The 22,925-nt window shown below is 35.9% G+C and overlaps 1 protein-coding gene across 1 annotated transcript in view; it reads right to left on the bottom strand.

The window, feature by feature from the left end:
- Window positions 1–1,480: 1,480 nt before the first annotated feature.
- ITCH (itchy E3 ubiquitin protein ligase) overlaps window positions 1,481–22,925 on the bottom strand; it is a 97,939-nt gene continuing 76,494 nt past the window's right edge. Inside the window, exons 16-24 of the mRNA XM_079128171.1 lie at window positions 22,590–22,678; window positions 20,441–20,600; window positions 20,138–20,271; window positions 19,666–19,806; window positions 15,250–15,370; window positions 14,720–14,824; window positions 12,018–12,114; window positions 8,589–8,661; window positions 1,481–4,888 (exon numbers count right to left, since the gene is read on the bottom strand). Of these exons, the coding sequence (XP_078984297.1) occupies window positions 4,789–4,888; window positions 8,589–8,661; window positions 12,018–12,114; window positions 14,720–14,824; window positions 15,250–15,370; window positions 19,666–19,806; window positions 20,138–20,271; window positions 20,441–20,600; window positions 22,590–22,678 (1,020 nt within the window). The 3' untranslated portion in view covers window positions 1,481–4,788. The remainder of the gene's footprint in view (window positions 4,889–8,588; window positions 8,662–12,017; window positions 12,115–14,719; window positions 14,825–15,249; window positions 15,371–19,665; window positions 19,807–20,137; window positions 20,272–20,440; window positions 20,601–22,589; window positions 22,679–22,925) is intronic.

Below are 22,925 nucleotides of genomic sequence, written 5' to 3'. Positions count from 1 at the left end.
TTCAATGTTTTGGAGATACATTTGGTAGGACTTGAGAGTCCAACTAGATGGGATGGCTGAAGTGTTTATGGAAGACTCCCAGGGCTGTGGTTTGTGCATAGCAATGCAGTAGAAGGGTTTTGGAGACAAAACAGTTTTGGATCCAGTTTGTATTTTTTCCACTTAATAGCTGTATATGTAGTCAATCATTTTGAGCCTCTATTTTCTTATCTGTAAACAGAGACAGTTATTCCTCTCTGAGAATGGCCATGGAAATGAAAAACAGTTCATGTAACATATCTACCAGTGTGTGGAACATACTGATAAATGTTGGTAGTTGCTTTGAATGAAACTGATGAAGTTAATATGGATGTCATTTTGGTTATTACACTAGGGAAGATGAACAGAGTAAGTCTGAGTTAGAAATGGAGAAAAATACCAGTGACCTGGGAGGCTGAGGCAGGAAGATTGCAAATTTGATGCCAGCTTCAACAACTTAAGACACTTAGCAGCCTCGTGAGACCCTGTCTGGAGTGGGCGAGAAGGGCAGCGGAGACTGGTGGTATAGCTCAGTGGTAAAATTTCCCTGACTTCAAATACCCCAGTATATCCTTCCAAATAAAGAAATGAGGAAAAATAAGTCCTTTCCTATAGGGTGCTTTGAGGAGATCCTCTTGCCCTCTGAACCTACTCATAAGCGACCAACATTATCCTTCTTGGGTCCCTGATGAATTCCACCTCTCCATGTCAATGAAGAATACGAAGAATATTCCCCCGGCTCTTCTCCCAAACATTTTGATCACAAAGGAGCCCTACAGACAGGAAATGAGCTGGGAGTGACAACAACTTCTGTGCTAGTTACACAAAGTGACACTCAAAAGTCCTGAGAATAACAGCCAGTAGCTGAGTCCCAGTTTGATGCCTGGTAGAATTCTAGCCAATGTACTTGCTACATTGACGTTAGAGCTTTCTAGCTGCTTCTGTGGGACAGATTAAAATAGGGTTTACTATTCAGGGCCTGGGAGTGGCCTGCACTTTCTGTCCTCCAGTTGCTGTTAGACCAGTGTGTTAAAAATTCAACTTCCTGGAGCTTCTCTCCACTGGTTCCATTTTAGAGGACCCAATGACCTTAGTTTTCTAATATGTCTACTGGCGCTGGTAAGCAGGCCAGCCTGTGGAGACAGTTTGGGTAGCTAGCTGGTGGTTCTCAGCACTCACGGCTGGGGTTCTGTTTTAGAGCACTTTTTGTTGTCTCAGGCAAGTCATTCAGATGGAGGCCCTCATTTATGTCAGTGGCCACTGCAGATGTTTTTGTCAACACAGGTACCAAATCCAGTCTCACCTGAGTAAGAGATCCTCTACCTTTTTCTTCCCACCTCATCGTATAGACGGGTTGTAACTTTGCAGAGGCAAAAGTCTACACGACCCAGTCACATAGAATACTTTTCTGCAGGTGGTTTGGAAAAACTTTTTACCCAAGACTAACAGAGAAGTGAGCAAATGAAGGACCAAAAGAGTTTAATTATAAACAGTCTTAACATCTTTTAAGGAAATTCAAATGAGGCAACCCTTTGAAGGAACTTTATAAAAGCACTTGGCTCCCTGTAATATTTGTAGAGTTACCTGAGTATGAGAATTACAGTTCAAGAAAACAAAGGTACTCCAATACAGTAATATACAATCCAATGCTGCCATTCATTTTTAATTAATGAAAACATAAATACAAACAATTTTATAAGTAACTAAAAGGAAAAAAAAAAAAAAAAAAAAGCAGGGGGGCTGGAGATACCAAAAATACTAAGTAGAAGCAGTTAGCCCTAAAGGAATTAAGAATGGAGTCCTATACAAAACAAGAAGGGGTATAAAAATAGAGGCAAAGCCTAATGACATGAGTCACCCTGACAATATTTCAGATAAATAAAAAGTGGCAGGGAAGGCTTGATTGAAATAGTTCATTTAGGATGAGACCTTTGTGGGCAGTTGCGTCATGTTTCACTAAAATTTGACAGTATATTCAATCTCTTGATGAAAAATCAGTATCTGCATTTTAAATAGAGTTATTGTAAGTCTTATGAAATTGGATTCTTCTGCACTCGGATAAAACATCATAAAAAGAGTAGGAATTCATTATTATTATGAGCTGCTGATGAGTTTAAAATCACTCCATCTGATGAAACAAAATAAGGTCCATCCCTCTTAACTCAGGCTATGGAATGCTGCCTTTCCCAACCCACCAAAAGAGCAGAAGAATAAGGCAGTGGTTCATTTTACTTTGTTTTTATTTCAATGTAACATGCAGTTAAAAAAAAAGAGAGAGAGGAAAAAAAAAAAGAATTAACAGGATTTATTAGCATTTACAATGCTTACAAAGAAAAAGGACTTTAAAAACAATTTAGTTCAGACTTAAGAAAAAGCTCTAAACACTTACAATAAGTCTATTTCCAAATGTTCAGTTGGACCAAAATTTAAGATAGCATTTGGTAGATATTTATGTCTGCTATTTGTAGTATTTTTTATATAACCTCTGATTCTTGGGATATCCAGCCCCCATTTTCCTAACACAGCAGGGAAGACATATACATGTGGCCATTTAAATTAAAGGAAGAAATGGAGTAGGGAGATCCCAGGCTGCAAAAATATATACAAGCATTTACCTTTTCCAGAACTAAACGTTTCTTCCATAAAAATATTAAGTAGCCAAGCCCTATAGAACTAGGGCCAGTGCTACATCAAATATAACTATTCTGTATTTTAAAAATAGAGGGTAGAAAGCCTTTGGGGTGATATTTATACATTTTCACACAATCTTTCTAGGTTCCTAAATGAATTATGAAGCATTATGTAGAACCAAAAAAAGCCTATTTTCTTACATCTTTTAATTTAATCTCATAAATCTCTAGTAAATATTGTAGGTAACTACATTTCAGTATGAGAATTCACCTCAATAGGAAGTCTTTATAGCTTCATAGCCATATATTACCAAAGTTCAGGCTTATATAATGAATGGGTAGTTGGCAGACATTCGCTCTGTAAGACAAAGCAATAGCATTTTTTTACCCTACCAACAAAAAGGCAGAGAGTCCCTACTTTGGAAACAACTAGGGCTTTTAGAGATAACATTATATTTCTAGGGTGTGTGGAATTAAAAAATGATAGGGTTGGGGAGAGCCTAATCTCCCCCTTTACACTGACAATTTCTGGATGAGGCAACCCTTTCACTCATGCAAGTCTCTGCTTTATGATGGCAGTGTCAAAGAGCACAGATACACAAGTTAAAAATGTTTTTGTTCTTCCAGAATTTAAATAGGAAGAGCAGTTTGGGACATAAAAACATTTTCTTTCCACACAGAACTAGAGTCTCCTACTCTCTGTGTATTCTTGGCTTAATGCTACTTGTTCATGCTATGCTACTGAACACGCCAAAGTCCTTGTTACAGGAGTTATAAGGCTGTCCTCAGGGTTCATTAGGATAGGGACTCAGCTGGCTTAGGCTTCATCTCACTGCCCATCAAATCAAATCTATGATGGCAGCCATTCTGACACTCTAAGCTAAGCCAAGTTAAATTAATTACCTATAGAGAAGGTCAAAGTGCATCAATTAGTTACTAACAGAGCAGTCTAAAATATACTAGTTGTGGGGGAAAAAGAAAATCTGCCAAAATTTTTAGGGGTGAAAAGAATATTGTAGATAAGGGATTTTAATTCAATTCAGGATAATATAAAGAATGGAAATGACTACTCCAATATGTGTCAGAGGAATGATAATTTTGAAGACTTTTAATTCCTACAGAGGATATATTTATGTGGTTATCTTCCCTTCTTTTTTAGCCAGTACTGTAGCTCTCCCTCCCAACTGAAAATATGATGATCTCAGAGGCTGTTTCACTAACCTGTATTTGAACTAGAAATACCCTAGTTACAACTTGAACTCCTTAGCAATAATTAAATACAATTGAAATTGTTGAAGAACTATGAAGCTTCAAATTATATAGGATCATATAAAAATCATCAACAATGGCCTTAGATGAATTCAGCTAAATTAATTCCAATTCCAGATGAACTTTAAAAAACAACAGTGAAGGAACCACAGTGCTAATATAGTTTGTTTAGTATTTGCAAGGCAATTTAAAACAATCAAACTTCCAAATGAAGAGAGGTATGAAGTCATCTGCCATCTGGGACCAACTTTTCCCTGAATTCAAAAGACAAAACTGCTTTGTAGAGAGATGCCAGAGTCTTGCATCACTACCAGGAAAAACATCAAATTAATGCATGGATTCATGCTCCAAAAAGGAAGAACAGTCAGGCCAGGCTGAAATGGGAGGGAGAGCACAAGCCAGAAGTCTGCTCACGTGCCCAGAAACTGGGCTAAGCTTGCACTTTTATTAAATGCCTCTTAGCAAGAGGCTTAATAGGAAGATCTTGTATATTGCAGTTACCATGAGACTTCCCCACATATTTGCAGAATCTCTCTAAAAGAAAAAAACCTACTCCCAAGTGAGACTTTTGACACACACACAAAACTGTTAAGGAAACAATCTAGTCGAGTAAGACAAGGCAGATTTCATTGCTGTGTTAAATCTCATGTTAAGTAAGGTTCTAATCGTTTATAGACCTGATTTCTGGAAATGTTGAATAGAAATCCAGAATCACTGGGAGATAAATCTCAATGATAACATTAATTTACTTACACTCAAATAACTCTCTAAACAGTCATAGTCCAATTTTACAACAAGATGTGCAACAGGCAGGAAATGGACAAATACTGCAAGTAAGTTCTTGTCCTTCGGTGGTACAAGGTCTCAGAAGTTACTCTTGTCCAAATCCTTCTGTTTCTTCAATGGCAAACAACAACTTTTCCTTCAGTTGCTCATAGCTTTTGTAGGGTGGAAGGTCCAGGCGGTTAAAACTAAAAGTAAAATTGTTAGTTTGAGAAAAGGATAATATATAAGAAAACATGGGCAGTGTACTATAGTAACACTGGCTTTAAAGTCAGACAGAAATGGGTTCAAATCCCAGCACTTTTGCTAGGCCTTGGAACAAATGCGTTTTAACTTTCCAAGATTGTTTCTTTTTTGGCAAAGTGGGAATAACAATACCTACTTCTCAGTGAAGAAGACTCAAGTAGATAGCATAGTGCCTGGTGCTCAGCAGGACCTCAGTAAAATGTTAGTCTCCCATGCTCTACCATCCACCCCGATCTAGATCAGTGGACAACAAACTTACTGTAAAGGGTGAGACAGTAGATATATTTTAGGCTTTGCAGACCATATGGTCTCTTATCAAAGGTATTAAGTACAGCAAGTTAAGTGATTTTCTGCTCTAATATTCTCCCTCTTTTAGTTGTGAATTTTTAAAGGGTATCTTTAAAAAGTTTTTATTAGTGCATTATGGTATACAATAGTGGGGTTCATATTCATGTGCATATAATTTGCTTCCATTTTCCAAGACTTCATCTTTCCCGTTCTTCCTCCCTCCCTATGCTCCCCTTCCTCTATTCTTCTGGTCTTCCTTCAATTTATTTACATGTATTTTTTTCATTGGTGCATTATAATTATACATTAAAGTGGGATGTGTCATACATGCAAGTAGCGTTACTCGATTGATTTCAACTCTCAGTTCTTCCCTCCTGTCCTCCTTCCCTTTGATCCTCTATCTCTTGTCCACTGATCTCCTTTAAAAGGACATCTTCTAATTTCAGGCCATATCAATATCATCTTCATAAGATAATAGATAATGAATCTGCCCCAAAGCCATGGCCCTTGGTACATTTTTAGGATAAGGCCAAGGCAAATGTTTGGCCAGAGAAGAAGAAAAATGCTATCCATGAAGGGAAAATAAATATAAAATTATGACTTTTATTACTTCTTGCAAATGAAAGGATGAAATCTGACAAAGTACAGAAGTTATTTTTCATGTGTGACAGATTAAGTTGTTTACAATAATTACAGCACAGCAAAGTATGTTTCAAGTTTGGAAGAAAGCAAGGGCTAGAGGTCAAATCAGACCTCCAGTATAGAGGGAAAAGAGAGGTGGGAGGGGTGGGGGGGAAGGAAAAAAATAATGGATTGAATCAAACATCATTACTCTATGTAAATTTATGAACATGCAAATGGTATGCTGTTACTCCATGTACAAACAGAAACAACATGTATCCCATTTGTTTACAATAAAAATAAATTAAAAAAAAAAAAAAAAAAAAGAATGTATGTATAAGCTGGGTGCAGTGGTGCATGCCTATAATCCCAGCAGCTTCAAGAGGCTGAAGCAGGAGGACTGCGAGTTCAAAGCTAGCCTCAGCAACATAGCGAGATCCTGTCTCAGAATAAAAACCAAAAAGGGCTGGGAATGTGACTCAGTGGTTAAGCATCCCTGGTTCAATCTCTGGTACCTAGTACGGGTGTGTGTGTGGGCACACATGCACATGAAAAAAAGACTAGAGATGTAGCTCAGCAGTACAGGACTTGCCCTAGTATGTGCAAGGCTCTGGGTTTGATCCCCAGTACTGCTAAATAAATAAATAGGTAGACAGATAAGTAAAGAAAATTCTGATGCATGCTACAACATGGATGAACCTTAAAGACATTATTTTAAGTGAAACAAGCCAGTCACAAAAGGACATATAAGGTATGATTGCACACTTATAAAGTGTTTAAATTAGTCAAAAATTCTAGAAATAAAGTAGAATGATGGTTGCCAGGAACTGGGGAGGGAGGGAATAGTGAGTAGTTATTGTTCAGTAGGTACTAGCATCAATTTTACAATATAAAAAATGTTTTAGAGATGGATGGTGGTGATACCTGCACAACAGTATGAATGTACTTAATGCCACAGAACTGCACATACTTAAAAATGGTTAAAAGTGATAAACTTTGTGTTATGTTTTACAATTAAAAACTAACTAGTTAATGAAAAGAAATGAAATACTAACATATACCACAACATGGTTAAATCTTGAAAACATTAGGCTAAGTGAAAGAAGTCAGAAACAAAAGGCTACATATTATGATTCCATTTATAAAAAATTTCAGAGTAGGAAAATCCACAAAGACAGAGAAAGTATATTAGTGGTTACCAAGGGTTGTATGAGGGGCAAACAGCGAGTGTCTGCTGATGGTTCTAGGGTTTCTTTGTGGCATCAAAAAAATATTCTGAAATTAGATAGTAGTGATGGTTACATGACCTTCTGAAAAGACTGAAAAACCACTGAACTACACACTGATTTAAGAGGGAGAATTTTATGATATGTAAATTATGTATCAATAAAGTTTTCATTTAAAAAAATACTTGGCTGGGGGTATAGGTCAGTGGTGGAATGCTTGCCTAGCAAGCCCAAGGCCACAGGTTCAATCTCCAGTACTGCAAAAAAATAAAAAAAAAACCTACTACTTATATGTATGTGTATGAACATAAAGGAACAGAAAATAAAATAGCAAAAAAGGTGCTGGGCATGGTGGCACATGCCTGTAATCCCAGTGGTTTGGAGGCTGAAGCAGGAGGATCTTAAGTTTGAGACCAGCCTCAGCAATTTAGCAAGACCCTTTCTCAAAAAATAAAAAGGGGGTTGGAGTTGTGGCTCAGTGGTAGAACACTTGCCTAGCATGGTGAGGCACTGGGTTTGATCCTCAGCACCACCATTTATTTTATAAATAAAATAAATGTATTCTGTCCATCTACAACTAAAAATAAAAATAAATAAATAAATAAAAATAAAAAATAAGAAGGCTGGGATGAGACTCAGTAGTTAAGCTCCCCCTTATCAAGGTTCAATCCGTGGCACCAAACCAAACTAAATCAAACCAAATAAAAAAACAGCAAAAAGGTCAGAAGGGGAAAAAAGGAAAATATCCATCAAGGTTCATATATATATATATATATATATATATATATATATATGACTACTAGACATATGCCCCACAAAACAGGACTCCAACTTCGACTATCTTTTCCTGTCTTCAGAGAAATATTAAGTATTCTAAATATCAAATAAACAAAAATTTGAAGGTGGGAAAAGGGATTTATGGTAACTAGGTATAACAGATCATTATGAGGTAAAGGAAATGATAATTTACTACCATGAGGAAAGTATTTCTTGTTTCATTTAATAGGTCTCTCTCTTTCTGGTGGTGCTGGCGATTGAACCCAGGAGTGCTCTACCACCCAGCCCTATCTAATCAATCAGTCAATCTATTTTAGCTAGATATCTATCTATCTATCTATCTTAGATACCAGGGACTGAACTCAGGGGCACTCTACCACTGAGCTACATCCCCAGACCTATTTTGTGTTTTATTTAGAGAAAGGGTCTCACCAAGTTGCTTAGGGCCTCACTAAATTGCTGAGACTAGTTTCCAACCTATGATCTTCCTTCCTCAGCCTCCTGAGCTGCTGGTTACAGGCATATGCCACCACACGAGGCCCTTATTTTATCTTGAGACACAATCTCACTAGATTGCCTAGGTTGCCCTAGAACTTGGAATATTCCTGCTTCAGCCTTCCAGAGTGGCTATAAAGTGTGTGCCATTTTAGAATCTGTTTGGTTCTAAATAGCTGTAGGATAATTGAAAAAAAAAGTCTTGCTTTTTCCTGTTCTTTCTGATTTTGCTTACCAGGTATGACTTCTTGGTAACCAATTTTCTTTCCCAACTTTTTCAATGCAGAATTTCTGTGGTCCATTGCTCCCTAAAATAATAAAATCATAAACAGTTTTTCAGAAGTTCTCAAATTTTGCTCCCCAATCCAACAGCAACAGCATTACCAGGTTGGAATCACAAATCCACAGGCCCTACCCCAAAACTACTGAATGAGAAACTATGGGGGGGGGGGCTCTGTAATATGTGTTTTATTAACACACTTCCAGTGATTCTAGTGAGTGTTAAAGTTTGAGAATGACTTTGTTAATATATGTCCAAGAGAAAATGCAGTTGTATTGAGTATTCCTTAACTAGAATAACAATGTTATGTATAAAAAGCTTAATTTTAGGAGTTTTAAATACAATAAGGAAACTACAACCTACTTTATTATATAAGAAAATGTGATTTAAATACATAATTGTTAAAACTTTATGAAATGTACACATCCTAGGCAAATTCAGTATCAATAAATAATGCTCTTGCTCACAGGTCATGTAGAATATACCCTTAAATGCAAAGACACACCAATTCTTTTTCTTTTTCTTTTTTTCCCCCCTCTGTGTTGCTGGGGATTGAACCCAGGGCCTCCTGCTTGCTAAGCAAGCATTCTACCAGTGAGCCATATCTCTAGCCCCAAACATAATTCTTGCCTTTCATCTACCTTCTGCTAGAAATAGCTATGACTGGTGATTGCAAAACACTGGCTTAACAAAGGTCACTATTGCTCCCTTGGAAGAAGCATTTACTAGTGGTCAAATAGTAGTGCTACTTAACATTTTAATTAGAAGTTGCCAGGTACGTTAAACATTATGAAATGTGTGGGACAGTCATGCACAAGATTGTTCTGTCTCACTAACTAAATCTAGTACAGATATACATTTGTAGTATTTTTGTATTTAATAGCAATGAATTATTTTCACAAGTAGTTATGTGAAAGTCCAGTAAAATAAGGAAATGGCCATTATGAAAAAGTACATTTAAGCCAGGCATGGTGGCACATGCCTATAATCCCAGGGCTTGGGAGGTTGAGGCAGGAGAATCATGAGTTCAAGGTCAGCCTTAACAACTTAGCAAGGCCCTAAGCAACTCGGCAAGACCCTGTCTCTGAATAAAATATTAAAAAGGGCTTAGGATGTTGCTCAGTGGCTAAGCACCCCTGTGTTCAATCCCCGTACCAAAATAAAATAAAATAAAAAGTACAGTTAAGCTGGGCACCATGGCATCCACTTTCTCCTCTTGCACTGGGTGGAAGTTTAAACTAGATGACCCTGAAAACTTTATGAACTATGGTTCATAACTGTGTTGTTTTAGACAACACCCCCCCCAACCCAACTTCAGTATTATTCAGTATTATTTCTATAAGCAGGCCTAGTTCTTACTTTTTTGATGATCAGATTTTCACTTTATAGTGAGCAGTTTGTACCATTTTCCCCCTTTATTTTGGTCATTGCTCTCCCATCTCTACCTCCAAATATGGTTTCTTTCTTTCAAACTAGAATGCATTGTCAAAAGTGCTCCTCCAAACACTTCCTTAGAAATCACCCTAATGAGTGAAGCCTGATAGCAAATACCTGTAATTTCAGCAACTCAGGAAGCTGAGGTGGGAGGACTGTGGTGAGACCCCATATCAAAACAATAAAACACACACACACAGACACACACACACAAATCAAAAAAAGAAATAACCCTTCTGAGTCTATAGTCCAGGATAAAAAACTTCTTTCTATATAGCTTTTGATAGACTACGCTATTTCTTTTCTTTCTTTTCTTTTTTTTCTTTTTTGGGGTAACGGGATTGAACTCAGGGGCACTCGACCACTGAGCCACATCCCCAGCCCTATTTGTATTTTATTTAGAGACAGGGTCTCACTGAGTTGCTTAGTGCCTCACCATTGCCAAGGCTGGCTTTGAACTTACAATCCTCCTGCCTCAGCCTCCTGAACTGCTGAAATTACAGATGTGTGCCACCACACCAGGCTTCTTTCTTAACTCTGGCCCATTCTTTAAGCTGGCCACCAGTCTGTTTCTTTCTCGTCCTTATATACAGATGTTTTAAAGCAATAGTATTCTATTATTTTCTATATTCTATTTTTGTGTAGACTGCTCATTCTCACAGATATTGTCACTGCTCTATGTCTTAACTTTCCCTCTTCTCTTACCTCTAACTCATATATTATTACCACCTGAAAAAAATGCTCCTCTGGAATTTTCTACTTGGTTGTCTGGCAGTAGTCACCTTAAACTTAGCAGATTCTAAACCACTCATCATCCTTCCACAACATTTCTAACTATGCTCTTTACACTTCCCAACTTCCCCATTTCCCTGAGTTCTTCTTTTTATACTTCATCTTCTAATCTAGCTCTGTTCCTACTTTTGAACTTCTCTAGCATTTCTCTTTTCCTTATATTTCTATTTTCATCTCCCAAGACTGGGTTCTCATTATTGCTTCATATCCTCCAGGGTCTCTCATTTGTGTATTTGTGTGTGTGTGTGCATGCGTGCATGTGTTACTAGGGATTTAATCCAGGGGTGCTCTGCCACTGATCTACACACAACCCTTTTTTACTTTTATTTTGAGACAGGATCTTACTAAATTGCTGAGGCTGACCTTGAATTTATGATCCTCCTGCCTCAACCTTCCAAGTAGCTGGGATTATAGCGTGGGCCACAGTATCCAGTCCCATCTTTTGATACATACTATTTATCTTATTATCAAATCTTCCTAAAATGCAAGCTCTACAAGTTTTCCTCTCTTCAAAATGTTTCCATAGCTTCCAGTATCTTCAAGGTAATATCGAAATTCTTTCGGCATGGTTAAAACATCTTTGTTACTCTGAATCCATACTTTTTATCTAAAATCACCTGCTTAATCTGCTAATTCTGAATAAGCTGAAGCAGTCTTAGAGATCACACTGTGTGAAGCTTTCTGGGGTATGTGGTATAATGCTGGTGTTGAAGAAATGCTCACATTTACTTAAATAACCACAAAATAATTATAATATGACCTATCTCAAACAACTCCCAGGCTATTAAAGAAGAAGTTTCAAACACAATGGAAAACTATTGAGAAGGCAATAGGGATGTAATAGCTCACTATTATATAATGATCTTCTCACATCATTAAAAAAAAAACAGTATTATATGGCCAGTAATATTTGGTTCATTTTGGAGAAACTAAGATGTTTGCTAAATGACTGAACAAAAAGGTTCACATACAGAAGATGGATATTGTATGTAAAGACTACAAAGTGATTTAGAAGTTTACACAATCCACGTTAACTGTGGCTAGTTAAAAAAAAAGGTTATACTTGTCTTTGTTATTTCTAATACATTATATAGACACCTATCTATAGCAGTGTGATAATGATCTTCTGTATAGTAAAGAAGTACCTGGTATACATACCCATGAGATCCGCAAATCCTCCTACTGGCAATCGGCAGGTTCCAGTAACAAATTGCAGAAGTCTCATTCTCTTCTCATTATCAATTTCCTTAACAAACTGTTAAGATTACATTTAAAGAGATATGTAGGACATGTTACATTTGGCTCACTGCACAAGAAAGAAAAATCATTTCAAATCCTAAATGAGGTGGGCACAGTAGCACACACCTGTAATCCTAGCAACTTGGGAGGCTAAGGCAGGAGTATATAGATATAACCCAATGACTTCCTTTTCTTGATGTTTTTTAGATTTTCATGTAGCTATATGTAACATTATATGCCTTTTATTTCCTACAATTTTTTTTTTTTTTTAATACTAGGAATTGAGCCAGAGGTGCTTAACCACTGAGCCACATCCCTAGTCCTTTTTATTTTTTTAGACAGGGGCTTGATAAGTTGCTGAGGCTAGCTTTGAACTCGTGGTCCTCCTACCTCAGGCTCCCAAGTGCTGGGATTACAGTTGTATGCCACTGTGCCTGGGTATTTTCTACAATTCTTACTCAAAACATTAGGTTTTTGGACACTTCTAGCATGAGTCAACTTTTGGTTAAGGAATAATTTTTGTCCTATTTTACTTCTATTTTAAAATGCTAATTAATCCTATAAGTTATAGAAGCTCAGTTCATCTTTCTCATATGAATTTCTTTACATGTATAATAGACTTAAAAAAAACTGTGGAAAAATAAATATATAATTCACCATGTTATTGTTGTTGTTGTTATTATTATCATTATTTGGTACTGGGGATCGAACCCATGGCCTTGTGCATGCTAGGTGAGCATTCTACCACTGAGCTACATCCCATTTCTTATCATTTTAATTGTACAATTAAATACATTCACAGTATTATGTAACCATCATCACTATTTCCATAACCTTTTCATTTTCTCAAACTATATAAACACAAATGCCCACCCCCACTCCCCAGGTAACTTGTGTTCCATTTTGTCACTATGAATTTGCCCATCCTAGGAACCTCATATAAGTGAAATAATATTTGTCTTTTGTTTCTAGTTTATTTCACTTGTTTTAAAATCCATGTTTTTGTTTGTTGTTTCTTGAACTCTTTTTGTGTGTGGATGAAGCTGGGGATTGAACCTGGGGTCCCAAGCATGCAAGATGCTCTATCATTTGGCTATACATCCAGTCCAAAACTTATAATATTCTTCTTTTGTGGTACTGGGGATTGAACCCAGGGCCTTGTGCTTGCGAGGCAAGCACTCTACCAACTGAGCTATATCCCCAGCCCAAAATCGACACAAGGGAGGGATTTCGGCTTATCGGCTCATCTCTCGGGCGCTGGGACTTGAACCCGGGTCCCTGCACACGCTGGGCGAGCGCTCTACTGGATGAGCTATTCGCCCACTGATATTCTTAAGCTTCATTCATGTTATAGCATGAATCAAAAATTCATTCCTTTTTAGGGTTTAATAATAGTCCGTTATACATATATAATACATATATAGCACATTTTATTTATCTATCCATTGATAGGCATACGGGTTAATTTCACCTTTTGGTGATCTTGAGTAATATTGTTATGAACACTGTACATGGCAGTATCTGAGTCTTTCAATTCTTTTGGAGTGGAATTGCTGGATCATAGTTAATCGATGTTTAACTTTTTGATGAACTGCCAACTGTTTTCCATACTGGGGCTTTATTTTACTCTCACCAGCAAGGCAGAAAGGTTTCAATTGCTTAGATTCTCACAAACTAGTCCCAACCCTTGATAATACTAATGAGTATGAAGTGGTATCTCATTGTGATTTTGACTTCCACTTCCCTAATGACCAATGATGTTTAGCATCTTTACATGTTATTATAGCAGACTTTTTTAAAAAATATTTTTTAGTTGGCAATGGAGCTTCATTTTATTTATTTATTTATTTTTATATGTGGTGCTGAGAATCGAACCCAGTGCCTCATACATGCTATCTTAGTGAAGTATGAATAAGGAAAACCATACTGACAGTTCTATATGATTCCAAACAGCATTTAAATCAAATGCATGAGTCTAATTTTCTGGAATTGTCTTATATTCTGGGCGAAGGTGTAAGGTATATATTGCTTACTTAGTTTTAAAGAATGGTGTTAAAGGCTAGAGGGGAGCTGGGGATATAGCTCAGTTTGTAGAGTGCTTGCCTCACATGCACAAGGCCCTGGGTTCAATCTCCAGTACTTAAAAAAAAAAAAAAAAAAAAAAAAAAAGCTAGAGGGCACAAGCCTATAATTCCAATGACTGAGGAGACTGAGGCAGGAGGATTGCTAGTTCAGGGTTAGCCTAGGCAACTTTAATCTGTTTCAAAATAGGAATATAGCTCAGTGGTACAGCACCTCTGGGTTCAAATCCCAAGCCCCAGTATTGATGTGGTGGCTATTAAAATCTATTGAGTCCTAGAGCACTTTACCACTGAGTTATTTATTTTGAGGCAGGGTAAGTGGTAGATGCTGGCCTCAAATTTCAATCCTCCTGCCTAAATCCCTAGGATTATAGGTGTGCACCCCCATGCTCGGCTATACTCATTACTATAATAGTATTCTAAAGCACAGGATGGACTGAGGGGACTGCACACGGTTATATTTTGTTCTTTTACTCACTGTGGTAAATTCTAAGAAATTTTATGTGGTCTTTACCAATTGAAACAAATTTAGAAACAAACCTGCCAAAACCACATGATTTGTTTGCTTGTCCTAGTGTAATGACGGTAGATTGCATGTCTTTGCCAGTCATTTAAATCAATCTCTTGCATTCCACATAAAAGGACCTGTAGGGATGAAAAAGACACATTTGTCTCTTTAGTTAAGTGTATAAAAAATGATTGACATAAGAAAAGACTAATATTAATAAAAACATTAATCAGCAGGTATAAACTATACATCAAGAATTGTATCTATGACCCAGGAAGGCAAGTTTCATGTACGGTTTCATACATACATATACTCAAGGAATAATCTACTCAAGTGTGAGGAAGTATTAATATAGCACTTTTTTAATAAAAGTAATGAATTTCATGTTTGGATAAATAAGGAATTTTTTTTTTTTTTTTTAAACTACTGGGGATGCTTTAAAACATCTTACCAGCGGAAAAAATACTACTGCCACTGGAAAGATGGGAAAGTGAATTTAAAGTAGACACCTGAAGGCGTTATTTACTAGAATGCTGCAAGGGAATAAAGAAAAATTCATTACCTCTAGTTCCTTTGCATCAAAGTATTGCAAATACTGCTGGGGAAGAATTTCATTAAAGCCCTCAAAGAAAGCTTGTGTCTGTTCCTCAACACCTCGAGACAACCGCCACTCAGCTACCATTCTGGCAAATAAATATGAAAAAAGCTATCAGGAAGTTTAGATTTTACCTTTAAATTCTGAGTCAGCTGAAGCATTTTAAACTTTACTATAATGAAAAAAACTGAAACATAAATGTAGAATATAATGAACCCCTTTGTAAACAGGTCCAAGCTTTATCACAATGCCAGTCTTATATCATCTATGTCCGTAACTCATACCTTAGATGTAATTTCCTTTTAAACAAATATTTCAAGTATGTTTCTGCATGAAGTTTCTTAAACTTTTAAGAAAAGCATAACCACACCATTATCACAATAAAAAAGGGAATGATTTTTTTTAATACAAATATTCAGGGGATGAAAAGCTGCCTCAGGACTCTTGAGCTGTATGACTTCCATATTATTACTCAAATAAATGCCCTCTTATTTAAAGAAAGTGTCTTTATTGTCTATTGTATCAGTCTGCCAAATTCAGCAGAACACTTTAACGTTACAAGGTATTATGAGATTTATAACATATGCATAAATATGACAACAGGACAAGGACTGGAATGAAGTAAGTATAATTATACTATTATGAGCTTCTTATATTGCAGAAGAAGTGCTATAATATAAATTATAGTCAATAGGGACAAGTTAAAAATGCATCTTATTGTAATCATTAGAGTCATCACCAAAAGGTCAGACAAAGTTGTTTAACTAAAATGCCAGCAGAAGAGATTAGAAACCAGTAATAACTGCTCTATCAACTCAAGGAAGGTAGGAAAGGGGAACAAAGGTTGGGAAACAAGAAACAAATAGCAAAGTGAGACTTGCAAATAGCAAAACTTAACCATTAAATATAAAAATAAAAAAACCCATAAAAATAATAAGATCTAGGAATACACTGCCTTTGAGAAACAATTTAAAATATAAAGATAAAGTAAAAGGCTGTATGAAGATATACCAGACAAATATATTCATCACAGGAAAGCTGGGGTGGATATATTAGTACTAAAAATGTAGACGTAAGAACAAGGGATGTTATGGTTTTGATATGAGGTGTCACCTTAAAGATCCCGTGTTAATACAGGAATATCTGAGGTAAAATTATAGGATCATGAGAGCTGTAATCTAATCACTCCATCCTAGTTTCAAAGTAATAACTGGTTGGTGACTGTAGGCAAATGGGGCATGGCTGAAAATGTGTCACTGGGGGGCATGCCCTGGAAGGGTTCAACTTCCCTGTTGCCCCTTTCCTTTCTCTCTCTACTTCCTGGACAGCCATGAACAGTACTCCTTTACCATGTACTCTGCTATGATGCTCTGCCTCACCTTGTGCCCAGAGCAATGGGCTTGGCCTATTGTGGACTAAACCTCTAAAATCCTGAGACCAGAATAAAATTATCTCCTCTAAGGTATCCTTGTCAGATATTTTGGTCACAGTGATAAAAAATTAATTAACCCAAGGGGTATTATCAGAAATTTAATAATGACATTTTATGAGAGCCAACTCAATAGGTGCAAGCATACTATACAGAGAATGTACTAATAACACAGCTTCAAAATACATGAACCAAAAAGTAAGACCAGGGTATGGCTCAGTGGTAGAGCTCAGGCTTAACATGTGGGAGGTCCTGTTCTCAATCCGCAGCACCAAAAATTAAAACAAAAACAAAACCATCAATAAGGATATAGAAAAGCTCAACTAACCTGACCCTAATTGACATTTATAGAATTTTAACCTAACAGTGGCAGTACATAATATTTCTTTTCAAGTGTACCAGATATACTGGGTTATAACACAGGTTTCAAAACATTTAAAACAACTGAAATAATTTAGAAACTTCTCTGACTACAACGGAATTAAACTAGAAAACAAAAGTAGTTGGAAAGAATCCCCAGACTTTGGAAATTAAACAATATACTTCTAAATAACTATGGATCAAAGAAGAAACCACAATGAACATTAGAAAATATTTTTAAATGATAATGAAAGCTATCACAATCATGGGACATAGCTAATGTAGTACTTAGATGGAAATTGTTTTAAATGCTCATATTAGAAAACAGAGATGTCTAAAATCAATGATCCAGAATATGTAAAAAACTCCTGAAAACATGAAAGACATCCTAATTATAAAATGTCCATTATAAAATGGGCAAAAGAGCTACAAATAATCAACATGTACAAAAAGGTACTTGATACCATAAGTGAAGGAAGAAATGGAAATTAAAACTATAAGGAGATACTACAGATAACACTCGGTTGGCAAGAGTGTGAATGCAAGCATTGCTAGTAGACCTATAAAATGGTAGGACCACTTTTAGAATTGTTTGGCACCAAGTTTCTAATAAAGTTCAGCACCCACCCTAAGACCCAACAGTTTCACTCCTGGGTATTTACCTAAGAGAAATACAAACACGGTCCACAAAAAAGGCTCAATAAAAATGTTCAAAGCAGCTTTACTCATAATAACCCCAAAAAGGATAACAACTGAAATGTCAAGAAGAGAATGGATATACAAATTGTGATGTATACACAGCATGGAACATGTCTCAGCAATAAAAAGGAATAACATACTGATATATAAAACATGGTTAAGCTGGGCGTGGGGTCACATGCCTATAATCCCAGTGGCTAGGGAGGCTGAGGCAGGTGGACTGCAAGTTCAAAGACAGCCTCAGAAAAAGTGAGGCACTAAGCAACTCAGTGAGACTGTCTCTAAATAAAATACAAAATAGGGCTGGGGATGTGGCTTGTGGTCAAGTGCCTGAGTTTAATTCCCTGTGCCAAAACAAACAAACAAACAAGCAAAAACAAAAACAAAAACAAAAAACAAAACTGTTATATTTCATAAATGCTGAATAAAAGAAAGAAACAGATACAAAAAAGTACATGAAATGATTCCATTTTAGGAAGTTCAAGATCAAATACAGAAATAGAACTAAACTGAACTAGTTGCCTCTTGGCCAGAAGGGAAAGGTATATGGTATTGTCCCTTTATTGGGGTAAAGGGGTAGATGGACATAAGAAGGAAAGAAATTTGATTTGGGTTATCTTCATATGGCCATGATGATATATGGAATAATGTTTACAAAACTGATTTAAGAGTGATTTAGCTGCCCGGCACAGTAGTGCATGCCTATAATTCCAGTGTCTAGGGAGGCTGAGGCAGAAGGATCACAAGTTCAAACAGCTTCAGCAACCTATTGAGACTCTAAGTAACTTATAAAGACCCTGTTTCAAAATAAAATGGACCATTTGTGTACTATGAGTTGAAATGCATTCTGTTGTCATGTATAACTAATTAGAACAAATTTTAAAAAGTTAAAGTAAAATTAAAAAAATAAAATAGAAAAAGGGCTGGGGATATGGCTCAGTGGTTAAGCGCCCCAGGGCTCAATCTCTGGTACAAAAAAAAAAGAGAGAGAAAAACAAAGTGATTTATCATTACTAATACCCTTAAAGTTTCCACATTTGGGCTGATATACAAATGTGTCAAAATATCAACTTATATACTTAAGATCTGTGCATTTTACTCTAAAATTATACCTCTTAAAAAACAAAAACTATTTTTTTTTTTTTTTGTGAGACAAAAGATTTAATACAGGGGCCCTTTACTACTGAGCTACATCCTCAGTCCTTTTTATTTTATTTTGAGACAGGGTCTCACTAAATTGCCCAGGCTGGCCTTGAATTCATAATCCTCTCAGCCTCCTGAGTAGCAGGGATTCAGGCATACACCCATGCATCTAGTTCAAACTAAATTTTTGAAAGGATAGATTATTTACCGACAAATAATGATTGTTCGTAGTATCTGGTGATGCGTACAACTGTATACTTCTAATTATGAAGGGAAAATCAGGTAAGAGACATAGAAACTAAAACTTAAGAAGTAGCAGATACACTCAATTTAACCCTGATTTAGACAGAATCGGTGTTGAGAAGACATGAATGAACTAATAATTCTTGAGACTACAAGTATGAACCAATGCAAAGCATTAAAATAACATAAACCATTGTTTTCCTATAAATTTTGCCCAATCTTTCAATATTCCCCATGAAAATAACTGCATAGAAATTTGAGATTTTTTTAGCAATGACATGATATTTAGCATAGTAGTTACAGAATTGGAATTTAAAAGAAATGATCTAGCATTTCTACCCTTGAAACTCCTACTTTTGGGCTGAAACTATAAGTGAGAAATAACTAATTACATAGAATAATGATTAGTACAAAGGGAAATTCTTTTTTTTCAAATATTGCCCATTACTATTAGTAGGAAATTATCAACAGAAATGCTAAACTATATCAAAAGGAGCATGCTCTCTCACCTGATATATTCCTCTTTATTTTCTTCTGTTACAAGAATATTGCCGCCATTGGGTTTCAAGTCATGACTCTTAATTTCACCTAGAATTTCTTTATCAACGGAGAAATACATTTCCAAACCACATTCTTCAATATTGTTTTCTCTGTACAAATAAAATTAGCACTATTTGTCATGTCTCTGATTTCAAACATAATTCCTAAGTTTTAAACTTGAGGCCTCTGGTCTAAAATAATTAACATTAAGCTATAACATCAAAATAAGAAATTGGAAGGTTATGCTCCTCAGTCATCCTATTACTGCCTAGGATCTTGTGAGTACTCCTGTGAAATTACACTAAACAAAGAGACAAGTTTGATGTACAGACCATTTAAATTCAATAAAACAATTACTGCCTATAATTTGGTAAGTTACTAATATCATAATGAAAGCATGTAGACTATATTCTAAAAAATTAAATATATACAGAAACTTACTTAACCCAGATGAGAGAATTGTAAAATTCTGGATCAATAGATTCTAAATCCTTAAGTCCAACTGGTTTGTTCAAGATACGTTTATAGAATGGTAAAGAAAAACCTGTGTCTATGAATTTCCCATGGAACAGAGCCTATAAAAAAGGAAATAACACTTAAATATATTAAAGTAATTTTATTTCAAAACATTAGGTGAATTCTTTATTCATAACAACTCCTGTCATATGATCTTTTATGGCATATATAAGAAAATTTAGTATTGCTGATTTAACAAAGTAAACACAGTTCTCCACCTGCACTTACCATGGCAATAAACCTGCCAATGAAACGAAAGTATTTCAGGTGATCTGGATTGATGTAAGAAGCAGGGTTTATCTGCAGGCAGTAGTTATCCTTCCCTGCATATTCAAACAGGCAATACATTGGGTTCAAAACTTCATGTGACAAAAGAAAGAACCATTCTCTGGAATCAAAAGAAAACTTAGGATGAAAAATCTTGTAACAATGCCAAAAAATCAAAGATCAGTGCTACAAAGTTCTCAGGAATCTATACTCCTTAAGTAGTAATAGTTGTCTAATCTGTTGATTTTCATTGCTTCTGCTCAAACTCACATCTATTTTATGTTGCATTGATATTTATACATTGCTTACTATTGTATTTCAAAAAATCTAAGACATTATTGACTTTAAAGGTACCTTTATTTGATGAACCACTAACATTTTTTCCAATTATAATTATAATACACAGTCCAATTTTAGCTCTATTAAAATGTGAAAATATTAGTCTTGGAATTGATGAAATACCATACATAGACAAGTTTAAAATTCACTATTGACTCAGGTTATTAGAGTGGCTGAAATGCATCTAATATCCCACATATTGTTAAGTCCCATGGTGATCCTCAAAAACGCTGCCATTACCTACATCTAGGATGAATATGAAAAATTCTCCAATTTCATTGAGGCAATAAACCAAGTAATTCTGGCCTCTTAAAAACCGAGAAAATGCTAATAGAAGCACTAATTCAAGTGCTCTGAAAATATCTACCCATATTAATATGAGATTATGGTTATTAACTACGTAACATGTATGGGTTTAGTAGAACAGATATGGAACAAAACACTGTAGTATCAGTTTGTATCGTAGACCTTTTTTCCTGCTTTTAATATTGCTAGTGCTTTTCTAAATAGGACTAAATAATTGGCCTCCTTCTGAATTATCTTTAACTTGTACAAAATTAAATGTTTCTACTCATTTATTTTTATTATTTCATATATTTTGAAAGAATTTTATGACACGATATAAAGAATCATTAAATTGCAGCCATCAGTTAGTGAGTACACAAAGACTCAGGCTCTGAATTAGGTCACTAATAAAAGTATTTTTATTCTTCATAATAATCTAAGAAAGACAGGCATTATTATTACTTTATAGATGAAGATATTTGCCCAAGGTCACACTATTGAGTGAAGAAAAAAGATTTAAACCACTCCCAACTCCAAAGCCCTTGCTTTTCCACATTGCCACTGCTGTGTAAAATTTTTACCCTGGTATGACATATTGTTATAGAATAAGCAAAGTGATTTCTTTCTTTCCTTCCTTCCTTCCTTCTTTTTTTGGTACTGGAGATTGAACTCAGTGGCACTTTACCACTAAACTACATTTCCAGTTCTTTTTCTTTTTTCTTTTGAGAAATGATCTCATTAAATTGCTGAGGTTGGCCTTGAACCTGTAATTCTCCTGCCTCAGCCTCTAGAATTGCTGGGATTATAGGTGTGAGCCACCAAGCCCTGTTCTTTTTCTGCTATACTGGGGATCTAACCCAGTGCCTCAAGCATGCTAGGCTCAGAAACACTAAATCACATGCCCTGCTCAGAAACACAATGTTTTTCTGGAGGTATCTTCTAAGGCTTGATTAATAGCTCCAATATGAAGAAAGAAGAATAAAGATTTTAACTCCTATATTATATAGGCTCTGGATTCTCATGACAGATTATTAATCTCAGTTGGGAACTGAGTATTATTTGTATCAGTACTATGTAGAGGGGAAAAGGACACAATTGCTATAGGGCCTTGTGTGCTCTGTGAAACAGACCTGAGGTGGTTGACTGAAAAAAGGTTACAGTTTGATGATGCAAACCTTGTATCTAGGCTTTACAACCTATTATGTGACTTAGATGAATCTCTAAACTTATATCATCTGTAAAATTCTGTCTCACAGGGTTGTTCTGAGGGCTAAATGAATGATGTAGGTGAATTCAACCAGCAGTACCTTAGAAAGTGCTGAATTAATGTTTGTTGAAATTCAGTAGCTGCAGCATAATAAAGCTACAATAATGTTATATTTCATTTTCCTGAAATATAAGATTGAGAAAATAATACTTGCAAGCAAAGTGCAATGATACCTTTGGAAGAAAGGAACTAAGTTCTGAGTATTCATATTATCACTACCTTGCTACACCTCCATAATCTAAACCTTCTTCTCCTGGAAAAATCACCCACAAACGTCTTCGCAGATCTTGTGGACTGAAGCTCATTATCTACAAAACAATAAAATAAGAAAGTTGGTAAAAGCAGTTGTGGAAACACCATTCTACCACTTCCAAGTTTGACACTTCTTCATTACTGGTAACTCAAATCCCCCAGGACACAGAATGCTGTTTGTGGTTTAGTTAACACCACACATATAGAAAACACATTACCATTCCTTAACATTTTATATATTATACATATCTGTATGTTTGTATACTTTATATACATTTAATTTTCTCCCCCCCCCCCCCCCCG

This window comes from Sciurus vulgaris (assembly GCF_902686455.1).
Source record: "Sciurus vulgaris genome assembly, chromosome: 2".
NCBI classification, from domain to species: Eukaryota; Metazoa; Chordata; class Mammalia; order Rodentia; family Sciuridae; genus Sciurus; species Sciurus vulgaris.
This window is presented reverse-complemented; position numbering and strand designations above follow the sequence as displayed.